At 33.9% G+C, this 22,433-nt stretch overlaps 1 protein-coding gene across 1 annotated transcript in view; it reads right to left on the bottom strand.

The window, feature by feature from the left end:
* Positions 1-22,433, bottom strand: part of LOC140341249 (uncharacterized) — a 63,791-nt gene that overhangs the window by 15,421 nt on the left and 25,937 nt on the right. The window contains exons 35-65 of the mRNA XM_072426815.1: positions 22,198-22,293; positions 21,410-21,447; positions 20,674-20,776; positions 20,304-20,329; positions 19,614-19,625; positions 17,522-17,627; positions 16,538-16,587; positions 16,062-16,170; positions 15,391-15,486; positions 14,947-14,954; positions 14,820-14,849; positions 13,771-13,882; positions 13,532-13,630; positions 12,814-12,845; positions 12,151-12,256; positions 10,911-10,927; positions 10,783-10,803; positions 9,963-10,068; positions 9,750-9,799; positions 8,474-8,579; positions 8,026-8,121; positions 7,203-7,246; positions 6,889-6,921; positions 5,390-5,501; positions 4,980-5,078; positions 3,862-3,893; positions 3,091-3,196; positions 2,148-2,167; positions 1,999-2,019; positions 1,271-1,376; positions 76-119 (exon numbers count right to left, since the gene is read on the bottom strand). Of these exons, the coding sequence (XP_072282916.1) occupies positions 76-119; positions 1,271-1,376; positions 1,999-2,019; positions 2,148-2,167; positions 3,091-3,196; positions 3,862-3,893; positions 4,980-5,078; positions 5,390-5,501; positions 6,889-6,921; positions 7,203-7,246; positions 8,026-8,121; positions 8,474-8,579; positions 9,750-9,799; positions 9,963-10,068; positions 10,783-10,803; positions 10,911-10,927; positions 12,151-12,256; positions 12,814-12,845; positions 13,532-13,630; positions 13,771-13,882; positions 14,820-14,849; positions 14,947-14,954; positions 15,391-15,486; positions 16,062-16,170; positions 16,538-16,587; positions 17,522-17,627; positions 19,614-19,625; positions 20,304-20,329; positions 20,674-20,776; positions 21,410-21,447; positions 22,198-22,293 (2,036 nt within the window). The remainder of the gene's footprint in view (positions 1-75; positions 120-1,270; positions 1,377-1,998; positions 2,020-2,147; positions 2,168-3,090; positions 3,197-3,861; positions 3,894-4,979; positions 5,079-5,389; positions 5,502-6,888; positions 6,922-7,202; positions 7,247-8,025; positions 8,122-8,473; positions 8,580-9,749; positions 9,800-9,962; positions 10,069-10,782; positions 10,804-10,910; positions 10,928-12,150; positions 12,257-12,813; positions 12,846-13,531; positions 13,631-13,770; positions 13,883-14,819; positions 14,850-14,946; positions 14,955-15,390; positions 15,487-16,061; positions 16,171-16,537; positions 16,588-17,521; positions 17,628-19,613; positions 19,626-20,303; positions 20,330-20,673; positions 20,777-21,409; positions 21,448-22,197; positions 22,294-22,433) is intronic.

Genomic DNA, 22,433 nt, shown 5'->3' with positions numbered 1-22,433 from the left:
TATTCTACTATTCTATGCCATACCAGGTTCTATTAATTGTATTGCTGCATCTGATTTTACTGAACAACTACTTACTGGTACAGTTGTTGGAACTGGAGGGGTGGTTTGTGGTGGTGGTACTGTAATAAAGGAAAATGTATAAAACTGTAAATAAAATGATAATTGCAATAATATATCACACAGAATAAACTATGAAATTATATATGTAAAAATTCTTAGTTATCAAACCTATATTAGTTTGAACACTAAACATGAATTGTGGTACTATATCAAAAGACAAAATGTTGCTAGCATTGTGTGTTTGGAAAGTGACATTTTCTTCCATCCTCTGACTCCAGGATTTTTTTATAAGGCAGATAAACACTGAACATGACAGCACATTAATCACATTCATTTACCGGCTAAATTTTTCTAGTTGAATGTTTTCATACATTCCATGTACTACAAAGTAGAATTTTCTGTCAGTAATAAAGAGCCCAATTTATTAAAGCTCTCCAAGGCTGGAGAGGATATACTTTTATCAGAGAAGCTGGCTGATCAAGCTAACCTGGAATGGATGTCTTTAAAGTAATTTGCTTTTCGCTGTCAAATATTTTCAATCCTGTACCATATATATTCCAGGTTTGCTGGATCACCCAGATTCCCTTATGAAAGTGTATTCTATCAAGCCTTGTAAAGGTTTAATAAATCAGGCCCAAAATGTGAACTCTGCATATTTCCACCCTTGTGAGCCCTAAATCTGGACTGCAAAAATAGATACATTTGGGATATGTAATCCTAATTTATCCTAAAAGCTCTCTAAGACTGGAGAAAATGGACTATCATGGGAAAACCTGGGTTACATGGCAAACCTATAATGGATATAGTCCAGGGTTGAAAAAATTGCCAAATAAAGATGAAATATGACTTTGAATATGTTACATTTCAAAAAATTAAACTACCATCCCAAAATTCAATACTGCTGCTTTTCTATAGGCAAATAGGTATATGAAAATATATATGTAAGAATACATAATATTACAATGTCACGTCATATTTCATCTGTAGACATTATTTTGTATTTAATTACGGGTTACATCATTTTTTTCAGTCAATGAGGTCCTTTATTCTATAATATTCTGTGTAAAATATATTTATGCACACTCCATATACACACACTCCATGTATATATATATATATATATATATATATTTATATATATATTATATATATTAAATAAATATATATATACATATATATATATATATATTGCACACATAAAAATACTTACAACATTCATATAGACGGCAACAGAAATCAGCTGGATTTTCTTTCTCTAAAAGTGTCTCATCAGATTTACAATCTGGGCGTGGTTGGCAATGGTGATCTTGGCAAGGCTATGAAAAATAATTCCAGGCTCAAAGTTAGTTAAGTAAAAAATAATGTTGTCCAAAAAATTTTTGTACAAAAGACCATTCAAAAAGACCAGTGATACATGAGAACAGATTCAAGAATTATAAAAGATATCTGACCATTACCAAACAGACTGCAAAACTTTACAGCATTAAAAAAGCACAGAAACAACGGCTCTGATCTATTAAAGCTCCCCAAGGCTGGAGAGGATATACTTTAATTAGTGAAGCTGGGTGATCCAGCAAACCTGAAATGGATCTGGTACAGAATTGAAAACATTTGCTAACAAATAGCTAATGACTTTTAGGAAATCCATTCTAGGTTTTCTGTATCACCTAAGTTTACTGATAAAAGTGTATCTTCTCCACCCTTGGAGAGCTTTAAATCAGGCCCAGTATGTCAGTAACAAGTATTTGCAGTACAATTTGACCTGACACTTTTCATATAAGTAAAACCCAGAAAATTATTGTTCTTCTGACAACTGTTTTGCCAATAAGCCTGTTAAATACGCTCAATATTCTATGCTAATTAATATGGTATGATTATACTCTAGCTTATGTGTTAACAAATAATACATTCATTGTGTTGTAATACGAAAAAACATACCGAAACAGGAGGAGGTGTAGGCTGAAAAAAAAAAAAAAAAAGTATAAGGAGTTATTACTACAACTATTGATAATAATAACAATAGATATAACTCTATACGTAACACTCTTATAACAATAAGAAAATAACAAATTTCATTTTGTACTCACAATAGGTGTGGGTGGAGGAACTGAAAAATAAAAAATATGGAATCATTACTCATCATAGAAGCATGTTATTTAAAATTGCATTCAGTAAATAATAAAATAAATGAAAAAACAAGGAATTCAATAATGATTTACAATTTTGCTACATTTGTTTTGAGAATTCTGATGATCTTCAATTAACCATGACAATGTTATTGAGTGGCAGGGAAGCAAAGGGTAGATATGAAGAGCTGTGATGAAGAGAATATGTGTGTTAAAAAATGATTGCTGTTTTTTTCTTGGTTTACCCTGCATCAGGTTAACTTTACCTATTTTGTTAGTTGTGCATAAAAATATGAGAGGTGCAGTCATCATGGATTTTTTCTTTAGATCTATAATGCTTAATCTATATCACTAGGTCCCAGGTTCGAATCTTGGCCAGGGCACTTTCTGCATTGAGTTTGCATGGGTTTCCTCACACATTCTAAAAACATGCAGTTAGGTTAAATAGTTTTCCTCATAAATTGCCCTTAGATTGTTTTATTGACATATGACTTTGGTAAGGACATTGGATTGGTAGACCCTTTGAGAGACAGCTAATGACATGACTATGCACTTTGTGAAGTGCTGTGTTCGGCAAATATGCATGGTTGTGCACTATAAACACAGACACCCCCTAGCCCCACTATATTATATGAGAGATGATTAAGTCCTATCACAGTACAATGCTTTGGAATTTGAGTTTGGCGGGTGGTTTTTCCATTTTAATCATGACCATTGATGTGATTGTTTTCAATGGTGTTTATGTAACTTCTGAAGACCACTGTTGTATAATAAAGGGGGAAATGAGTCAAGCTGGGAATAACAGAGATTTCCCTAACCTGAGATATAAGAAGCTATAAGTGTACCCCTCTCTATACAAAATACAGTAAATTGATGGGTTACCACATGATATAACATTACATACCACACAAATAATCCTTGCAGCATTGACTGCTTGATGGAATTTCAACCTTAGTTTCATCTTCATTACATACACGCTCAGGTGGGCAATGCACATGGGAACATTCACGCTATAAATACAGAGAGAGACATACATTTAATACATTTATATGGTTAATTATACAAAATGTATTTATTTTATTATAGAGGCATCACATAAATTGAATGTGTTATTCCTGTGTGTGTTTTACTACAAAACAAGGTAATCTATAGATTCCTGCAAAGGACAACAAGGCCCATTATAGAAAAAAAAATTCTAGAGAGATAAAACCCAGCAAGTATTGAGAATGGTATCTTCTAATGGCAGCCAATTTGACAAATTGCATAGAACAGAGACTAGTATACAATGTTATAGAGATAAACCCCCTAGGGATTAGAGTTTTTAGCTGTTATCAACTTGAAAACCTGATTCTTTAGAATTGGTAAAACATAAAAAAGGTATTTATCCTCATAAATAGTTATCTCTATAACATACAATAAGTATATACCAAAAAGTCAATAACATGTATACATTACTTGTTGAAGGTAATTATAAAATGTAAAAATAATTTTGCCAATTTTACAAAATTAAAAAATTCAAACTGCAAAAATCAGTTTGATCAAGAGTTTAATGAATATATTGTATCTGTTGTAAATACCATCTACAATACCAACTTTTAGAGGGAATAAGAATATTGTTGACAAATCAGCCTATTTATGTTTAGCTTGAATTGTTTATCAGAAAAAATAAACTTACTGGTGGAGCAGTTGTACTAGAAATTACGGGTGCTAAAAGAAAAGAAAAAAACACACACAGGTTAATTTGTATCAAATATGCTGTTAAAGTAAAACATTATAATCATGAACAATATTGTTTTAAAAACACAATGATTTCTATTGATAAAAAAGACTTTCACTCAAAAATTTATTTGTGGGAATCTGTGTTTGAATGGCAATAACAGATTTCTACCTTGTTTTAGGGAATGTCAGATTCCCTGTTTTATAAATAGAGACCAATGTGTGCAAGTATAGTAATATTATTTGAGGTTATTATAAAGGGGTTGTTATTTTAGGGTATAGTTGGGTTATTAAACTGTATGTATGAATATTATATGTGTTATAGCAATCCATGATCCTTTCTAGTGAACCAGTAAATCCCAAAGTAATGCTTGTTTTATGCCTTTGCTCCCTAGGTGCACCACAGAATGCCCATGGTAGCCTTTTTCTGAAAAATAAACCAGCTCACTAACCAACACAAATGTAGGCTAAATGGTAAAAAAAAAAACTGGACATTTGGCACATTTGGATTCATGTAGCATGTATTCCATAGAAATCTGTGTTAGCACATTATACATTTTATAAGAGCAGAGAACTTGCTTATTTGTATACAAGTACACTTTTTACATTATTAAAACTGTGTGTTCTGGTATGTCCTCCATTTTTCTTTGCTTCTATTTCCTTCCACAATCCATAAGTATACAAGTGGAATAGCTTCTTCTGTCCATACTGAGTCTAGAGTCTATGGGCCTGATTTATTTAAGCTCTCCAAGGCTGGAGAGGATACACTGTTGATTCAGCAAACCTGGATTGCATTTCTTCAAAGATATTCTTGGACTATATCCATTCCAGTTTTGCTGGATCACCCATCTTCACTGACGAAAGTGTATCCTCTCCAGCTTTGCGGAGTTTAATAAATCAGGCCCTATGTATCTACATGACTGTTTTAGGGACATTAGGTAATGTGATAGGAACATCAGACTGTAAGCTCTACAGACAAAATGTTTTGTGTGAATGTTCCCATTGCAGAAAATATAATTATATACAAAAGCCTAAACGAGTGGTTCACAATCTCTTTCATGCTTTGAAGACACTTACAGCATTCATATTTTGGACAGCATTCTGCTTCAAGGTCTCCAAGCAGCCATGCTGGGCTGCCATCATCACATGTGGGAGGAGGACATACTTTTTCACACTCTGTAGGTAAACATACAACTTTTAGTACATATAAATATTTCATTTAATGAAATGCCTTGGTCTGACACAATATCATGATAGATTTGCACAATTACATTAAGTCTGGAAATCGTTAAAGGTGTTGAATGGCATTTTTAAAAAAATAGACACTAATAACAGTTTACATTCTAACAGCAATATGCTACTATTAACCCATGTTTGTAATATCAACATTCATGTGAAATGTATAGTTTATTTTGTTTTTTACATTTTTTATATGCTATTATAGGGTACAATTAATACACAAAAATTTTTTTTGTGAATCATCTTACCACATCCAATGACTGGACAACAGTGATCGCCAAAAGGAAGTTCAAGTACCACTGGGACTTCTCCTGTCTTTGAACAAGTTTTCGGTTCACAAACCACATTCAAACATAAATCCTTCAGGGAACATAAATACAATGATGTGTAAGTTACATAGTTACATAGTAGGTTAGGTTGAAAAAAGACCATCAAGTTAAACCACTTGGGAAATAATATATCCCAGATATTAAAGCCTATAAGACATAGTTGGTCCAGAGGAAGGCAAAAAAAACCCTGGTACAATTTGCTTCAACAGGGGAAAAAAAATTCCTTCCTGATTCCATGAGGCAATCGGATGTTCCCTGGATCAACAGTCACTGTTATTTTTACTTTAAATCCTTAATACCCAGTTATATTATGTGCTGCTAGAAAAACATACAGCTTTTATAAAACAATGTATAGTAGTTGCTGAAACTACTTTCTGAGGGAGCCGATTCCACATTTTTACAGACCTTACTGTGAAGAACCCCTTCCTTATCCAGAGCTTAAACTTCTTTTCCTCCAGATGCAAAGAGTGCATTGTACTGATCTCAAAGTGAATAATTGGGAAGCGAGTTATCTATATGGGCAATTTTTATATTTATACAGGGTGATCAAATTCCTCCTTAACCTCTCTTCCCAAGGGAGAATAGATTCAGTTCAGCTAGTATATCCGCATAGCTGAGCGCCTCCATTTTCTTTTATTAATTTAGTTACCTTTCTGTGCACTCTCTCCAATTTCACAATGTCCTTTTTGTGAACTGGTGCCCAAAACTGGACTGCATATTCCAGAAGTGGTCTGACCAATGCTTTGTACAGGGGCAAGATAATGTCTCCATCTGTGCAGTCTATTCCTCTTTTATTATAAGAAAGTACTTTGCTAGCTTTAGATATTGCAGCTGTTAATAAGTCTATGATCTACCAGAAACCCCAGATCATTTTCCATTTCTGACTCCCCAAAGCTATTCCCCCTAGACAGTATGAAGCATGCATGTTGTTAGTCCCAAAGTGCATAACTATACATTTATGTATATTAAATAATAAATAAATGTAAACATGTATAGGGTAACTACAGTAGTTATCAGTAAAATTTCAGTGTTCAAGGAGTACTACAATTTAGCAGCTACAAACTCCTTTTGGCAATCAGTGATGAAACATAGCCATTATGGGACAATACCAGAACTTTTACAGAATCCCAGAGTCCAGCAGGCATACCGGATGTCCCCTTCCCAACAGTACCTACATACACACTGACAGCATCATCTGGACCGTTGGACACTAAAGGTCTCTTTAGGCAATTTAATTACTGAAAATCATTGACTGGGTTTCCTTTATTTCATTTGAACCAATGCTGGAGCTTTATTTAAACTACTTAACACTGGCCTTCTTTATTCCACTGATACTACTGATTGGGGTTTCTCCCATTTACAAAACACCAATATGGATCTCAATCCTATTGACACCAATGATGTTTTTGTTAACTTACTGGAATTGGAGGTGGAGTTGTGCTGGGAACAGGCTATTGGAAAAAAGAACAAAAGCTGTCAGGTTCAAAAATGTGTAAAAAGGAAACAAATAGCAAAAAAATACCTGTTCATAAATCAAACCTAAAAATACAATAAAACATGAATATACAATGTCAGTAAAACAAATCCAGTATGAATTTCAGGGTAACTGGACCTATTAACCAACATCAATTATTAACCCTAAATCTATATCCAGAATGCAAATGTTCAAATATTCAAATTAAATAAAAAGCAAATAAATTAATGTAACAAATTCAATGCACAAGTGACTTACAGTAGGGGATACAGGAGGTTGTGGTGGTGGTGTCGTTGGTGTTGCTGGAAAAAAAATCATGAAATCTATTAACAAATATTCATTATTCTTAAAAGTCCAAAAAGTTTTGTCATTACCCACCCATGCACAGTTTCCTTCTTACTAACATCATAGCTTTTACAGAGTAGTAAACATTTTGATTTGTTCAGCAATTAATGTAAGAGTAGCAGAAGAAAATGTTTTTTTTTTTTTTCACAATTGGCATATATGCCTGGCTATTAGAGCCATGCATACACATGGATGTCTTTATTGCATCACAAAAAAGGTTGTTGATCTTGTGAAGTTACATATTGAGAACATTCTTGGGGCTCTGTGTATAAAAGAAGGGATCTGACATTGCCTTTAACCTTCCCTGGTGGGAATCTTCCAGGTCCATGAGTTCAAATGGCAGTAAATGATTCAAATCAGTTTGAAGGAATGTCAGATTCTCATTTAAAAATAGAGCCCTTGTGTCTAAGATACAATACTGAGTCCAGATGCTTAGCTTCTCAAGCACTAAGGGCCACATTGTGGTGAGGCATGCAGTCTGTTTCCTAGAGGTACCAGGGCCAATTGGGCAAAAAGGCATCTAAATTCTACATAAAATCCCCCAGGTAAAGTATACTTGCTACTTAGCCTGGTAGGGACAAAAACCTATGGTAGATACACATGGTTCTTTTTTTAAATTCCCTATTAAATGATGCTATATTATGATATACAACACATAATGAGAAAAACAATGCTTATAGCAATTGTAATACATGTTGGGGAAAGGATTAGGATTCATTTTTGAGATTATACTTACGACAGAAGAATGTTGGACAACACTCTTCTTCAAAATCAAAAGTCATGCCTACAGTGTCTCCATTGCAATCGGGAGCGGGTAAACATGGGCTACATTCTGTAAAAAAATTAGGAAATATAATAACTTCAACAACTACATATTCTCCTGAAATTATTAGCACCGGGCTGAACTAGCTAAAAGGGCATAAACTGGAACTTCAGTAAACAAGATTTTCCTGCAGTGTTATAATCCTGGTTACATAAATACATGCATGCTCTGAATTCACATTTCTTTTTGGTGATCAACTCCCTTCCATAGCTAAGAAACGGATTGGCAGTTTAATTGTTGTAATAATTTCCTGGCTCCAAAATGATACATTGGGAAGAAAGCTAATATTTCAGCCTCATTGAAGTCAATGTGGTGCTGGCTTTAAAAATGTATGCACGGATATTGTTCAAATTGCACTTACCACATGTATATTCTGGACAGCAAGGGTTTGTGCTGGAAACAGGGACGAGTTTTTCTCCATTGCGTTTACACTCAGGCACGCTACATGTAATACCCAAACATTCATCCTGCAAAATTAAAAATACAACTTAGCTCATAACTGTAATTTTGGGGATTGATCTATTGTGTAGGACTTGTTAAGAATGATGCAGTAAACTGGGAATATACCAGAAAAAAAGGTTCCTATTCTTATAATATTATAATATTCTAAAGTAGTGTTTCTCAACCAAGGTTTTGTGAAGCGCTAAAGTTCCTATGAAGGTTTGCTAGGGTAGCAATTAGAAAAGTGTGCCCTGCTTCCTGTCAAAAAGGTTGCCATTATGGTCCCTGAAATGCTCCTACATAGGGCAATTTCAGACCCTCACTGACTATCTTTTATAGTGACAAACCAATGAAATGAAGGTAGATTGCACTAAAAGTGACATAGACAGCAAGGATAACCTTACAGATGTCTTAATTCCTTCCCACTCAATCAAAAAACCTAACCAGCTAATTTCCGTCTTATAAAATCAGACACAAAAAGGATAGACAGGAAAAGGTAAGAGTTTGTAAAAGAACTGTATGATTACTTGGAACATTTACTTTCTGTCTTGTCTATCTGTTGTTTTGTTTTGTGCATAATTTAAAGTTAAAAGCATTTACACACTGGAATCTTATTAAAAAAAAGATGTTATTATTAGGATGTTATTAATTCAAATATTATGTTTTAACCTATGGTAGTAGACATACAATAATGACAATGAGCCTGATTTATGAAAGCTCTCCAAGGCTGGAGAGGATACACTTTCATCTGTGAAGCTGGGTGATCCAGCAAATCTGGAATGTATCTGGTCCAGGTTTTAAAACATTTGCAAGCAAATAGCAGATGACTTTGAAAAAACCTATTCCAGGTTTGCTGGTTAACCCCGCTTCACTGATGAAAGTGTATCCTCTCCAGCCATGGAGAGTTTTAATGAATCAGGCCCAATGTCTTTACAACAAACTGAACATGGAAAAGACACATGAAGCATGTGAAATTGTTAAAAACAACTTACACTAAGCTTGGGAAAAAAATAAAAAAACTTAGTTGACATTTTATATATTGTCTCAACTAATGTAAAAATGTTTTTAAAACCCTGATTTACATGCATTTATATACACTGTTCTTGTTCCAGTATTTGGACAAAGTTACACGTTCCTAGATGCTTTTCAGTTCATAAAGGTGAATCTGTTGATTTTATTATGGGATGTGTGCTTACCGGTTGTGTTACTGGAACTGGAGGAGTGGTGATGGTTGGTAGTGGTGGTACTGTAACAAAATATGGAAAAATAATATTAAAGAAAAAATACTAAACCTACAATAATACACAATTTCTAACTTACTAGACCATGTTCTAATTTAGAACATTACACTTGGTTATATGCAGTATATATCCATTTCTTACACTACTACCTAAAAGAAAAATACTTACAACATTCATAATTGGAGCAGCAAAGATCTTCTGGGTTTAGTTTCTCCAATATGGTCTCATCAGCTCTACAGTTTGGTTGTGGTGGACAGGTGTGGTCCTGGCAAGGCTGGGATCAAAAAACAAACAATCATTCTTTCATAATGAATAATGTAACCATTGAAAGTATTAATCCATTGTCAAAAAAGAGTTTTGTAGTTTCATAGTCTATTACATACAGTATAATAAAACTAGCGGAGCAGTATTATTAAAGAAGTAAAACTTTATTTTTGCCTATAGAAGAATTGCAGACAGCAGGAAGAATTTCAGATTTCTGTTGCATAAATAATAATCTGCATGTCAAACCTTACCTAAAAAGCTAAAACCAGGTTATTTTCATACATTATGTGTACCAAGCATTGCATTCAAAGGTGAGTTGATAAAAAATAAAATCTATATTGAGAGAGCTTCCATTGATGTCCTTTCCTCTAAAAATGCTAAACTGCTTCCAAACTTTCTAAAACTGCTAAGTACTAACCAGGACAAATATGCAGATAAGGAGACCCGATTTCCATTGTGTGCTTTTACTGGTTTAGTGATTTGGAAATAATTAAAGCTAGGGCATGCTCTTTCATTTCCCTTCAAGAAATTCCTGCTCAACTTACTGCGTAACCTAATTTATACACTTGCAGCTTTTGCATTACTCAATTACATTTTCAGCATCAAGAGCCCATTAAGAGCTGTTGTCTTCAAGACCTTTATATGATTCTAGTACATACAGTTCTGAACAATAACATGCCTATAATAAAAACACTTTCCAAATATCATTGAAAATAAAACTTACCAGTACTGGTGGAGAAGTAGGCTGCAAATTGAAAAATGTATTTTTGTTAATATTAGTTATAACTACAGGAAACACTGAATCAACAAATATAATTGATACTAATATTTAAAGTGTAAATCTGTACTTACAGGTGGTGTTGGTGAAACTGAAAAACAAATTAAAGTAAAGATTTGGCATTACTATTCATTATAAAAGCAATATATCCACAATGAAATAAAGTCATAAGAAATAAAGAAAATCACTGACAATAGCACAAGCCTATTGATTTAAAAATATTTGCAATTCCAAGTCCTAAATTGGAGAACTTGGACAACTTCTAATTTATTAAAGAATCACCGTGAGTATGTTAATTGAACCTCCATTCTAAAAAACAAGATACAGAATTTTGTAGCTTTTGTTATAAATGTCTGCAAATGCACAGAACATTTCTCCCTTTGCATACTATAATTGCATTCACTAAGGCTTATTTTAAATTAGTATTACATAATAATCTAAAATGGAAACACATTTTTTTGGGGCTCAAGTGACTTGTCTATTATATATTAAGACATTAGAAATATTTTACCACACTTAAGAAAATGTATGCTGTAGCCTGTGTGTCAATGTGCATATAGTGGGTGCATAGTAAATACCATGAGGATTTGGTAGTCTATGAATGTTCAATGCAATACAACAAGGGTACACAACATCAGTCTAGAGTGAGGATACAGACACATAATATTTATTATTTCTCCTACAGACAGAACATAGCATTAACCTATGTTGGGATCTACAAAGTTAAAATCGAATTTACATGAAAATCCTGGCTTGTATGTGGCCCTCTAGGACTGGAACTAGACATGCTGCATGTTAATATCTACAAACCCATTGTTATTTTGCATTTGATACTTGCATCTGTCTGTAATATTGCAGCAAAGCTGCAAAATAATGTTTTTTTCTTTCCAATTTAGGTAATTAACTTCCTGTATAAATACTTTTTTCTTACATTTTTTCATTATTTTATAACTTGCTGCCACTCATATAAAGGTGTTTTCAATGTATTTATTATTCAATTACGATATACCTTTACCAGGCTTTTGTGTCAAGAACATGTGGTGGGGAACCAGAACACGTGGTTGGGAACCATTTTTTTACATGTGGCTGTGGCAGATAGCATGGTGGTTCTCAAGAGCAACAAGCTGATTTTCCCCAAAGAGGTTGCTGTTGGATGATTCATGCAGCAGCCCCATGCAAATGTGATTACTTGCAGTGCAGTTTGAAGCCTGCAGTTGTGAAAGGACCCTTTGCGTCCAAACAAGACAAGTTGCAGTTTAAAATGTTCACTTGTATAGCAACACTGTTTTTAAACTAAATGAAAAAAATACATACCACACTTATATGATTTGCAGCATTCGTTGTCTGTCTGAATTTCAACCTTTGTGTCGGAGTCCTCACATACAGGTTCTGAGGGGCAGTTCACATGTGAACATTCAATCTACAGAATGGAATGACAGCTTATGAAGAACCATGAAGTAAAGATGTTTTACTACAAGAAATACAATTGAGGCTGGAAACTCAGCCCTCATGTCAGTGCATAATTTTCCTGATAAGTTTTCTGTTTTTAATCAATGGACACACATTTAGAATTAATTTGAACATTTGCGTATATGCATCCTGATTTATATCTATTTATTGCAGTGAAAACACATCAGGAAATAAAATCAAAATGGTAACATTGAATTCCAGACATTTGCTTTCTATTTTTGGATACAGTAGAAAAAAGGGTTACTATTGCATTTGGTTCGTAATGTCATGTGGGGGGGGGAGTTAACTCATTTTACAACTAGCACTGGAACAGTCAAGACATTTATATTATGACCTTTAGAGCACATTTAATAGTAAAAGAAAAATGAGCTTGTAAACCATCCAACGAAAACTACTTTACTGATTCTACATTTATAGTAATTATCATTTAATATTTTTTAAGTGAAATAAATCCCCTCCCTTATTGTACAGCAATAAATATTCATTTGACATTTGACAAAAACTTACTGGTGGAGTAGTTGGAACTGGATTTGGAGGTGCTGAAAGAGAAAAAAAACATCAATATGTCAATGTATACAAAATATTTAAGTAAAAAAAGTCAAAGTCAACGATATGGTAGTCTAATAAAGGGTTAATAAACCCAAAGTTGAAAAGCTGATATCAAACTGTCTTGGGCTACATAAGATTGGAGGGATGGAATATTGACCGCCTTTCGCACCTTTTGTTTGCAGACAATTTGATCAAATATAGCAGAAAATATTAAAAAAATATTCTTGGGCTATGCACATACAAATGCCATAATGTATTTTTGTATGTTGATCTTTGGGTAACAGTTGAAACTATTGTCAATGCTCTAATGGATTTGAGTCAATATGAATGTGCTAGGGACATAATTACGTCTACTGTAAAGCATTGCAGAATATAATTATTGCTTGATAAATAAAATAAACATATTTAGCAGTCTATTGGTAAAGATCTGTGGTATTCTCTTTCCCATTATCCCAATGAGAGCACTAAAAATAATTTATGCTACGATAGTATTTTACATTTGTTCTTTACATATTGCTCACAAATAGAAAACTTTAAATAAGTCACATGACTTTATAACTATGGAGAAGGTCTTAATGAAACTGCAGTGGTATGGCTACAATTAGGCTATATTGCTGCTTTTTTAAATGGATCTTTAGTTGGTTCATGACCACTCCACTGCAAAGAAGATACTCACGGCATTCATATTTTGGGCAGCACTCCAGGTCAGGGTCCCCAATAAGTAATGGAGGTCTGTCATCGTCACATGTGGGAGGGGGGCATACTTTATCACAAACTGAAAAAAAAACGATTTAAAAAGTCAATTCATGCACTTAATATCTAAAAGAATTCATCTCTCATTTTCATTTCAGGATTTTCCATTATAATGTTGTAAAAGCAATCATATCAATGTTAATATACTATTATTATACTTACCACAGTCAAAGACTGGACAGCAGCGAGTAGCAGAGAGATGTTCCACGATCACTGGACTTGCTCCTAGTTTTCCACATGTTATGGGCTCACAAACCACATTCAAACATGGTGGCTTTAATGAACAAACCAGAAGTAAAATGTAAGTGAAAAAATACAAGCAAGCATAACATCATCTATGTCCTCAGCTGACACTTTCAGGTATATAAAAATTTGGGTGATAATTCACATGTTGATTGTCAGTTACATACTAAAAGTGATGCCAATGGGTTTAAACACAGTATAGCTTTTTTATATATTATATTATATTTAACATCACACTCAACACTCAAATTTATATATTACAGTCAGAACTAAAAAATAAAATTTTAAAATTGTCTATGGGTAGAGCTTTCTGCTCTATGTAAACCAATTTAGTCCCATTGACACATGTGTCTTCTATGGTTCCCCAGTCTTTCTTTAGATGTGTCTTGTGTAAAGTGTACAACTTGTCAACTTACATTAGGAGTTATAGTTAACTATATATAGTTAAAATGCTCTACATTCAGGTTTATTTTCAACAGTATTAGTACTTTACACACAAAAGAAAAGGCTTAGCCAACATGGATATGTCCCCAGTGTTTAACCTGGGACTTTAAAAGCCCATGTTTGAAATTCCTATACATTCCAATGGGCTAATCTACACCAGGGCATTTTCATGAAGCACGTTTTTGTGCGTTATAGATAACGCTCCTTGCAACACAAGTTAAACACGAGTAAACACACCCAGGATTTTAATGAGAGTGTTTTCCTGTGTTTTTCAGCATTTTCCCGCATTTATAAGTGTTTGAAACGTAAACATGGGAAAACGAATAGACTTTTTTCTGCTTTTTACAGTGGTTTAAAGGCAAGCTTTAAAACGCCAAATAAAATGCATAAAAACACATATAAATGCGGTAGGAACGTTTACATGCGTTTTAAAACCGTCCATGTAGACCCAGTCTAAGTGTATTTAGGAATCTGTCTTTTGTATTCCTAACAAGTGACTTTTGGTGCAAGATTGTTCAACTTACTGGAACAGCAGGTGTTGTTGGTGAAGGAGTCTATAATGGAAATAAAAAAAATGTCAAAAGTAGTACACTATTTATTAATACATATGTAATTTTAAAAATAATCTGTTTTTAGTTGTAGTATACTTACTGGCACAGCTAAATGAGGAGATAAAAAGAGACAAAAAGATTGCAGTTAGTCACAATGTTAGTGTACTTTTAATTTATTATTTAAATATTTTATAATTCCCTTGAAAAAAATATCTACAATGAGAAGAGTTTAAAATTGGCTGTACATGTTACAATCTGATTGTATACTCTTTGTACCATCTCTTAGATTTCTTTACATAATGTTAACTAAGGAATTGCCTAATATATTCAATATACTGTATAGTCATGGAGATCTTCAAACAACATAGTTGTCACTTGATCCAATAGATATTGTATAATCACTTTGTAATATATATGGTCCCAGTGGCACGAGGGTACAACTATGCCAGGCTTGGGATAACTCCTAGATTTCTGAATGCATCTGTTTGCCTATTAAACTGCTTTACTTCAACAATGTATCAAAACATCTCTAAAAGGTACTTACGACAATTGTATTTGGGGCAGCATTGTTTATCAGGATTATAGTACATTAAAGGTTGGTATCCATTGCAATCTGGAACAGGCTGGCATCCATCACACACTGTAAGAACAGTACATGGCATATAATTATATACAGTAGAAGATATGGCGGTATGGTATAATATTTCACTTTAGAGGATAGTTGGAACATATTGACTCCATAGTAGCTTACAGTATAATTAACCTGCAGGCATACTTACACACATGTCATTTGTCATTACACTTGTTAGAACAGATTGTCTTGTGGGGAATTAAAACACTATAGGGCTCATACAAATTGAGTACACACAATGTTCTGTCAGTCATGGATATTATCCTCTGAACCTGTATACTATCTACACAACTGCCCCTGCAGTAAATGAAATGACTAGTCTACACTATGATTATGCAAGATGCAGCTTTTTTAGAATTGTATTTTTGTGCATTCAACTGCCTATATATCCAAGCATCCAGCAAACCTGCCTAGTGCCTAGACCATATGGTTCAGTGATACCCTACTGTTCCTCCAGAGGTTGCTTCAGGTTCCTCGAACTGTTGTTTTATGTTAATTTCCATGTAAATACAATAAAAAGGAAAATATTTTTTTTTTTTTTACAAGACTCATACAACAGGTAAAGCCAAGAAAACTATACTTACCACACTCATATTTCAAGCAGCAGGAACTATCATCCAGGCCAACTGGAACTGGATTGGAATTTTCCTTGGCACATTCAGGTATAGAACACTGAACATCCTTGCATGTATCCTGTTTTTATATGACATGTGTTAGAAATGTAAAAAAAAAAAAAATGTTTTTTTACACAAATTTTCTTTGCATCTTTAGAGTAAAATGAAATAATAAAAATATATCTTCAGAGGAGAAACACACCAATATCATAACTAGGGGATTAAAAGAATCCTAATACTAGAAAAACATGTATTATTAGGAGGAGAAACACACCAATATCATAACTAGGGGATTAAAAGAATCCTAATACTAGAAAAAAATGTATTATTAGAGCTATTATTGATAATAGTATAACTGATCAGAGTCATTATTGATTGGTATTAATGAGGATGAAAAATCTTGAGTGCAGAGGAATATTAAATAAAATGTTAGTCTAAATACTTACAGCTTGTGTGGTTGGCACAGGTATCTCAGGAGTTGGTTTTACTTCTGGTACTGCAAACAAAAGAAGTCATAGTAATGTATTTTGTTCTATTGCAGTAATTTTTCTTAGTTAGCAACACAGGTACATTCCATTAGTTTGTTGGGGTTCTATTGAAATTGAAGGAATGTGCAATGCACTAATGTATGCATGGTGTGTCGTTGGTCTTAATGTAAATTAGAATGGCGACCATAGCGAAAAAAAACGTGGAAAAAAGTCAAAAACAGCAAAACAGCAGTAAATCTTGAGACAGAGGCACCTAAAGTTATGTACAAATGCATAGCACCATGTACTTTTAAAAGGCTCACTTAAATTTTTAATGCAAAATGAAAATGTAAATGAAAATGAAAATATAAATCTACTTTTGTACATTAAAGATATATGATAGTAAATCTTTCTAATACTTTTATTACTTTTTTAAATTTTAAAGTTTAATTGCCATTAAATGCCATTAAATCACATTTTCAATGACATTTGTTCATTTATAAATGTATATACTCTATGTTTTGGGATGTGGCAATTCTTCAAAATCTGCTCATTAAAACAGGAGCAGCACAAGCAAATAAGCAGAGCTTTAAAGCATTGTTTATTACTGTTGCAGAATCAAAAGTTTGTATTAATGTAATGGGGAATGGTTCTGATGTGTACATACTGGTGAAACTACAGCAGTAAAGGAGAATACATATGTGGGACATAGAATCTAGGTATAATTTAAATGTTCCTCCTGGAGTTATGAATTAAGATTCAAATAAATACAGCTCCAAGCTTGATATGAGATTAGATTTTGTGCCTCCTTGAGGGACAGTTAGTGACAAGACTATGGACTATGGACTGTGAAATGATGTGTAATACATCAACTTTATATAAAAAAAGGTTAATACCCAAAATTATAATAGAAAATCTCAACATTTTTAAACTAAACATCAAATTAAAAAATGCTTAACTTACTGCATTCATAGAGTGAACAACACTTGTCATCAGGGTCGTTCTTAACTAACAAGTTCTCTCCCTCCTCACAAGTTGGTTTGGCAGGGCACTTATTGTAGTCACATACCTATTTACGTTAGGAAACAAAATGGATACATTTAAAAAAATCCAATATTACATGCAGTCACACTCACTGTTCAGTTTCATAAATTTTTTGCTATTATAATTTATTATAAAATTATTATAATAGTCAGGTACTGGGAGTTGGACTGTACCATTATAAGCAATCTCCAAACATCCATAACTATCACTTTATCTTTAGGTATAAGATGATACTGGTGCAGGAATGTGAAAGAATCTCTCAACATAAACTTAACTTGGGCAGCAAGGAGAGGAAACCAATTGAGGAAATCACACTTGTAGCTTAATCACATCTAGGCTGCAGGCGTAAGTATCCCAGCACATAATCTAGCCAAAATTCAACACTTTGCTTTAAGAAGAATCCTTATGCAAATACTTTTCTATAAACTCATCGTTAAAGGGAATTTCCAGTCAAAGCACAAATTCCCTCTCATGAATAAACACTGGTGCTGCTTTTACATGTTTTTGGCTTTGTGAAATGCTTTTTAAGATTTAACTTACAGCACCACTTTGTGGTGATATTTAGTGTTGTGTAACAAAACAAAACAAAAATAATAATGCTCTAGTCTTCAATGGCTAGGAGTAAACTTTGGCAGTTTAGGAAAAAACATGCCACGCTTCACTTTTTCTTTGATTCAATTTCATAACACAGAGCAACAGAGGGGAATTTAGCTTTTAGGAGATGCTTATCTGGCCTAAAAAACTGTGCTGTGTACCATCACAGTATCAAACATTGTTTTTTTTGTCCGGTGATGTCAATTGGAGCAGCAAGGAGCACAAAAAAAAGCAGCAGCCCCTGCTTCCCAGCTGTGCGACCTGGATACTTTATTGGCATCCCCTGCACATACTCTGGCTGTGCACAGCTGAAATAGATTCTAGAGGCGCAATAGTTCCTGAATCATTCCTGTTCTGTCATTGGCTGCTAGGGCTTAAAGCCTATCTGCTTGCAGTCCCCAGCGCTTGTTGTAATGCTGATCTGCTGCTGGAGTGTGAATTTGTAAGATTTACTGTTGCCTTGCCTGTTTTTGCCCTGTGATTATATACTGCCTGGAATGACCTTTTGCCTGTGACCCTGACTCAGCTTTAGTCCTTGCTTACCTTGTCTGGTGGACAGTTTACCTGTGAATTACCTCTAGCTCTGTATTCTGGGCTTGTTTCCATTGGAATCTTGGTACTGCATTATCTGTGGGCTCCTGGTCCACTGCCAGGTCTTTCCCAGACACTATGCCTTGCACACTGGATAAATGGGGGCAACTAGCCTCCCAAGGCTGAGCGGCATTACATTTGGGGGACTGGTGTCTGGTGAGTACTGTTGCTGGACTGGGGACGTACAGCAGACACATCAACTCAACAGTTTGGAATAAAATTAAAGTAAAGCAAAACTATGGAAACCATATAGTATGTGTAGATCTGTATCAACAGATTTGGTAGTGTGTTTCAAAGGCTTCAAACATGCATGTTTAAAGCAAGTGGAGACTAGGCTGTTACGGATTGGGTTAGGTAGTTATGGAGGCTATGCAAGGGGAAATATCTTCAAGTTACAATATTTAGAGGTCTCAGTCAAATGGGGAATTTATATTCAATCTGGAAATTCTTCTTATTCTTCTAATTCTGCTGCTAAATTACATATATTGTCCAGTGGCAAATTAAAAAGCAAATAACAAGCCAGAGACTCAGAATGTAAGAATGACAAAAATGATAAAACATACCTTAAATGTGTACACTTGGTTTTTTTTGCATGTGTCTAGAAAGCTTCAGTATTTGTTCAGGACTACACAATTATACTCCATATCAGAGTTTGTATATAGGGGTGCTTTTTTTTACAGTACTCTTTTATTACTATGCTGCTTATGTCAAATCCCAAACATAAAACAATGTGAATGTTAAAATGCTACTTGTTCCAAAAGTAATATTTTAAAAAGCATTTTATGAATTAGTACTGGGTAATAATGGAAACAAATAGTTATCCTACCTGTGCAGCGGGCTGTCAAAAAACAAAAGAAAATGTCCATTATTCAAACAGTAAATTGCAAACCAATAAATATAACACCAAATAACAGTTTATTATATCAAGTCATAGCATTCATATTGTATTCATATTTATGTTACTTAAACTTAATTCTAGGAAAACCAAATATTCTCTTTCATCTATGGTACCAATAAAACACATTTTTCTGCCATGCAGCCAGTGCTCTCCTGTTTCTCCTGACACTGTGGTTTGTGGGTGCAGGACTGCTGGTATGTACTTTTTAATGTTACCCTACAGGAAACTTAGCATATAACCCTAGCATTTTGGGAAGAACCCAACTGAAGGGGTAATTTTGATTCCTGGTGTTACACTTTTAGGTATTCTATGAAGATGAACACATGTGCGCTGAGTTGTTTTTAATGTCAAGACTAGATAAGTCACCAAGCTGAAACCACATTTAGGATGTAAATATAAACTCCCTACTCTTTATTACCTGCATGCTTGTTCTATGGCAGTGACTTACTATATACTAAACGCAAGCTTATGGTGATATCTCCTTTTCTCTATAAGATATTTAGAGGAAAAGAAAACCTAAATAAGTAGCTTCATTGAATAAATAACTAATTACATGCAAAAAGCTATATATAGCTAGGATACCATTATGTAAAATTCAGCCAAACATAAATTACTTACTGTTGTTTGTGGTGATGGATGTGGAACTGATAAGAGAATAGAAAAACATTAGCATTAGCTTAACATACTTTTGTTTGCATCCTAAAAATATTTATATTGCCTTTTTATCAATCTTTTTTCTGTATTTCTCCTTATGTGAATATTATTTCTCCAAATGTGGAGGCATCTTTTATAAAGGAACTGTAATGATAATGATCTCTAGTAGTCTTATGTAACATATCTCAAAGCTCTGACCATGTCTTGGAACATGTCTATAGTCTTTCAAGATTTTCTGTATTATATACAATGTTAAATATACTTAGTGGTTGCAGCACATGCCCTCCAATAAGTTTACTACCACTGTTGTAAATAATATGGATATTTTACTTACTACATTCGTAGCTCTTACAACATGGGTCAGTTCCAGGAACCTCAACCTTTGTGTAATCTTCACCACAGGTTACAGTGGCACATTCATAACCAGCACATTGATCCTATAGTTGACACAGCATTTATTTAGTATTTTTTTTACAATTTCATGTCACTGAAACAAAAACTACTCCCTGACGATATATATTAGTCCTCCTTGGAAAAAAAAAAAAACAATCCTCTGCTGATAAGTAATTAGGTAACTAACAGGGTCATAGTAGGTTCCTAAAAGGGTCACTCAAGACCCAAAGCCATGCTCGACCCTGAATTACCAGGTTGTATCTGTTATCAGAATATCAACTTTGAGTGGGCTGGTTTTTAAACATACAGTATGCAGTATATTGGGCCTGTTTTATTAAAGCTCTCCAAGGCTGAAAATAATACGCTTTCATTAGTGATAATAATACGCTTTCATTCATCAAGCTTGGTGATTCAGCAAATCTGGAATGGACCTAGCCCAGCATTCAAAACATTTGCGAGCAAAAAATATATTACTTTGAAGAAATCAATTTCAGGTTTGCTGGATCACCCAGCTTTTCCAGCTTTACTGATGAAAGTGTATCCTCTCCAGCCTTGGAGAGCTTTTCATAAATCAGACCCTTTGCATCAGAACATTGCCTAAATTATATGATTATAGCATTATATTGACATATTTTTTAATTAAAACTATAAGGAAAAATTAGTTTGTACATTCATACCTCAGTAGGTGGCTCTGTAGAAGGCTCTGGACGTGGTGCTGTGCACAGAACATAAATTAGTTAATTTTAGAATTAGAAATTCAGTGAAATATTTTTAGGAAACTGGCACTTACACATTTACATGAATGTTTTTAAACCTGGTATATGGAAACTATACAAAATATATTTTAGTCTTTAGCATAGCAGGTTAAAATTTGAAGAATTAAAAAAAAAGATTTACCATACTAGGTGCAAGGTGCTGGGTTTATTTGACACAAGTACAATCTTTTTTTTTTTTTTGTTACTCCTTAGATTTAAAGCAGGACTCTAGTCAAACTGTTCTGGTATAGAAACTTGGGACCTGTTGCTAGGGCAAAAGACTCAAGAAGATGAGTATAAAAAAATAACACAAGAAGGGAACCTATTCTACTGACATCTCAGATTTTCCTTTTTCTTTCTTTTCTCAGATATTAGGGGGATTTCCTTTTACCTCCTGTTTGTCTCTTAAGCAGAATTTAAAGATAAGATATACTTCCTCAATGGGTAAACAGACAGCAAAGGAAAAAAAAAAACTGCCAGAGGTTTATCACTTTTTCTATTCCAACAAAGATCATAACTAAACAGTGCAGTCTCACATCTCTGTTAAATTAGTATGTACCTCCCTGACCTCAGGTATCCATAAATTTAAAGGTATAAATGTATATCCCCTAAACAGGTCAAACGATGGAGAACTATTTCTCAAATATTAGACACACATCATGACTGTAATTCTAGGTATTCTCCCATTTTGTTCTCCCAGTGTTACTTACGGCAGACATATTCTGGACAGCACACAAGGTTAGGGTCTTCTGTCATAAATGGTATGCCATATTTACAAGTGGGAATGGGGGGGCATGTTTCACATTCTGTATGGACAATAAATATTACAATTACCGATAAATATGCATACAAAGGTACTACATACATTTAGAATCTGTGAAATGTGAATCACATACACTAGTAAACTATATACAAAATAGTAAAAAAAATAGAGTTTTGGGCATAT

Source organism: Pyxicephalus adspersus, chromosome 11, assembly GCF_032062135.1.
Source record: "Pyxicephalus adspersus chromosome 11, UCB_Pads_2.0, whole genome shotgun sequence".
Lineage (NCBI taxonomy): Eukaryota > Metazoa > Chordata > Amphibia > Anura > Pyxicephalidae > Pyxicephalus > Pyxicephalus adspersus.
Note: the sequence above shows the minus strand (reverse complement) of the source record. Positions and strands in the feature narration are given on the sequence as shown.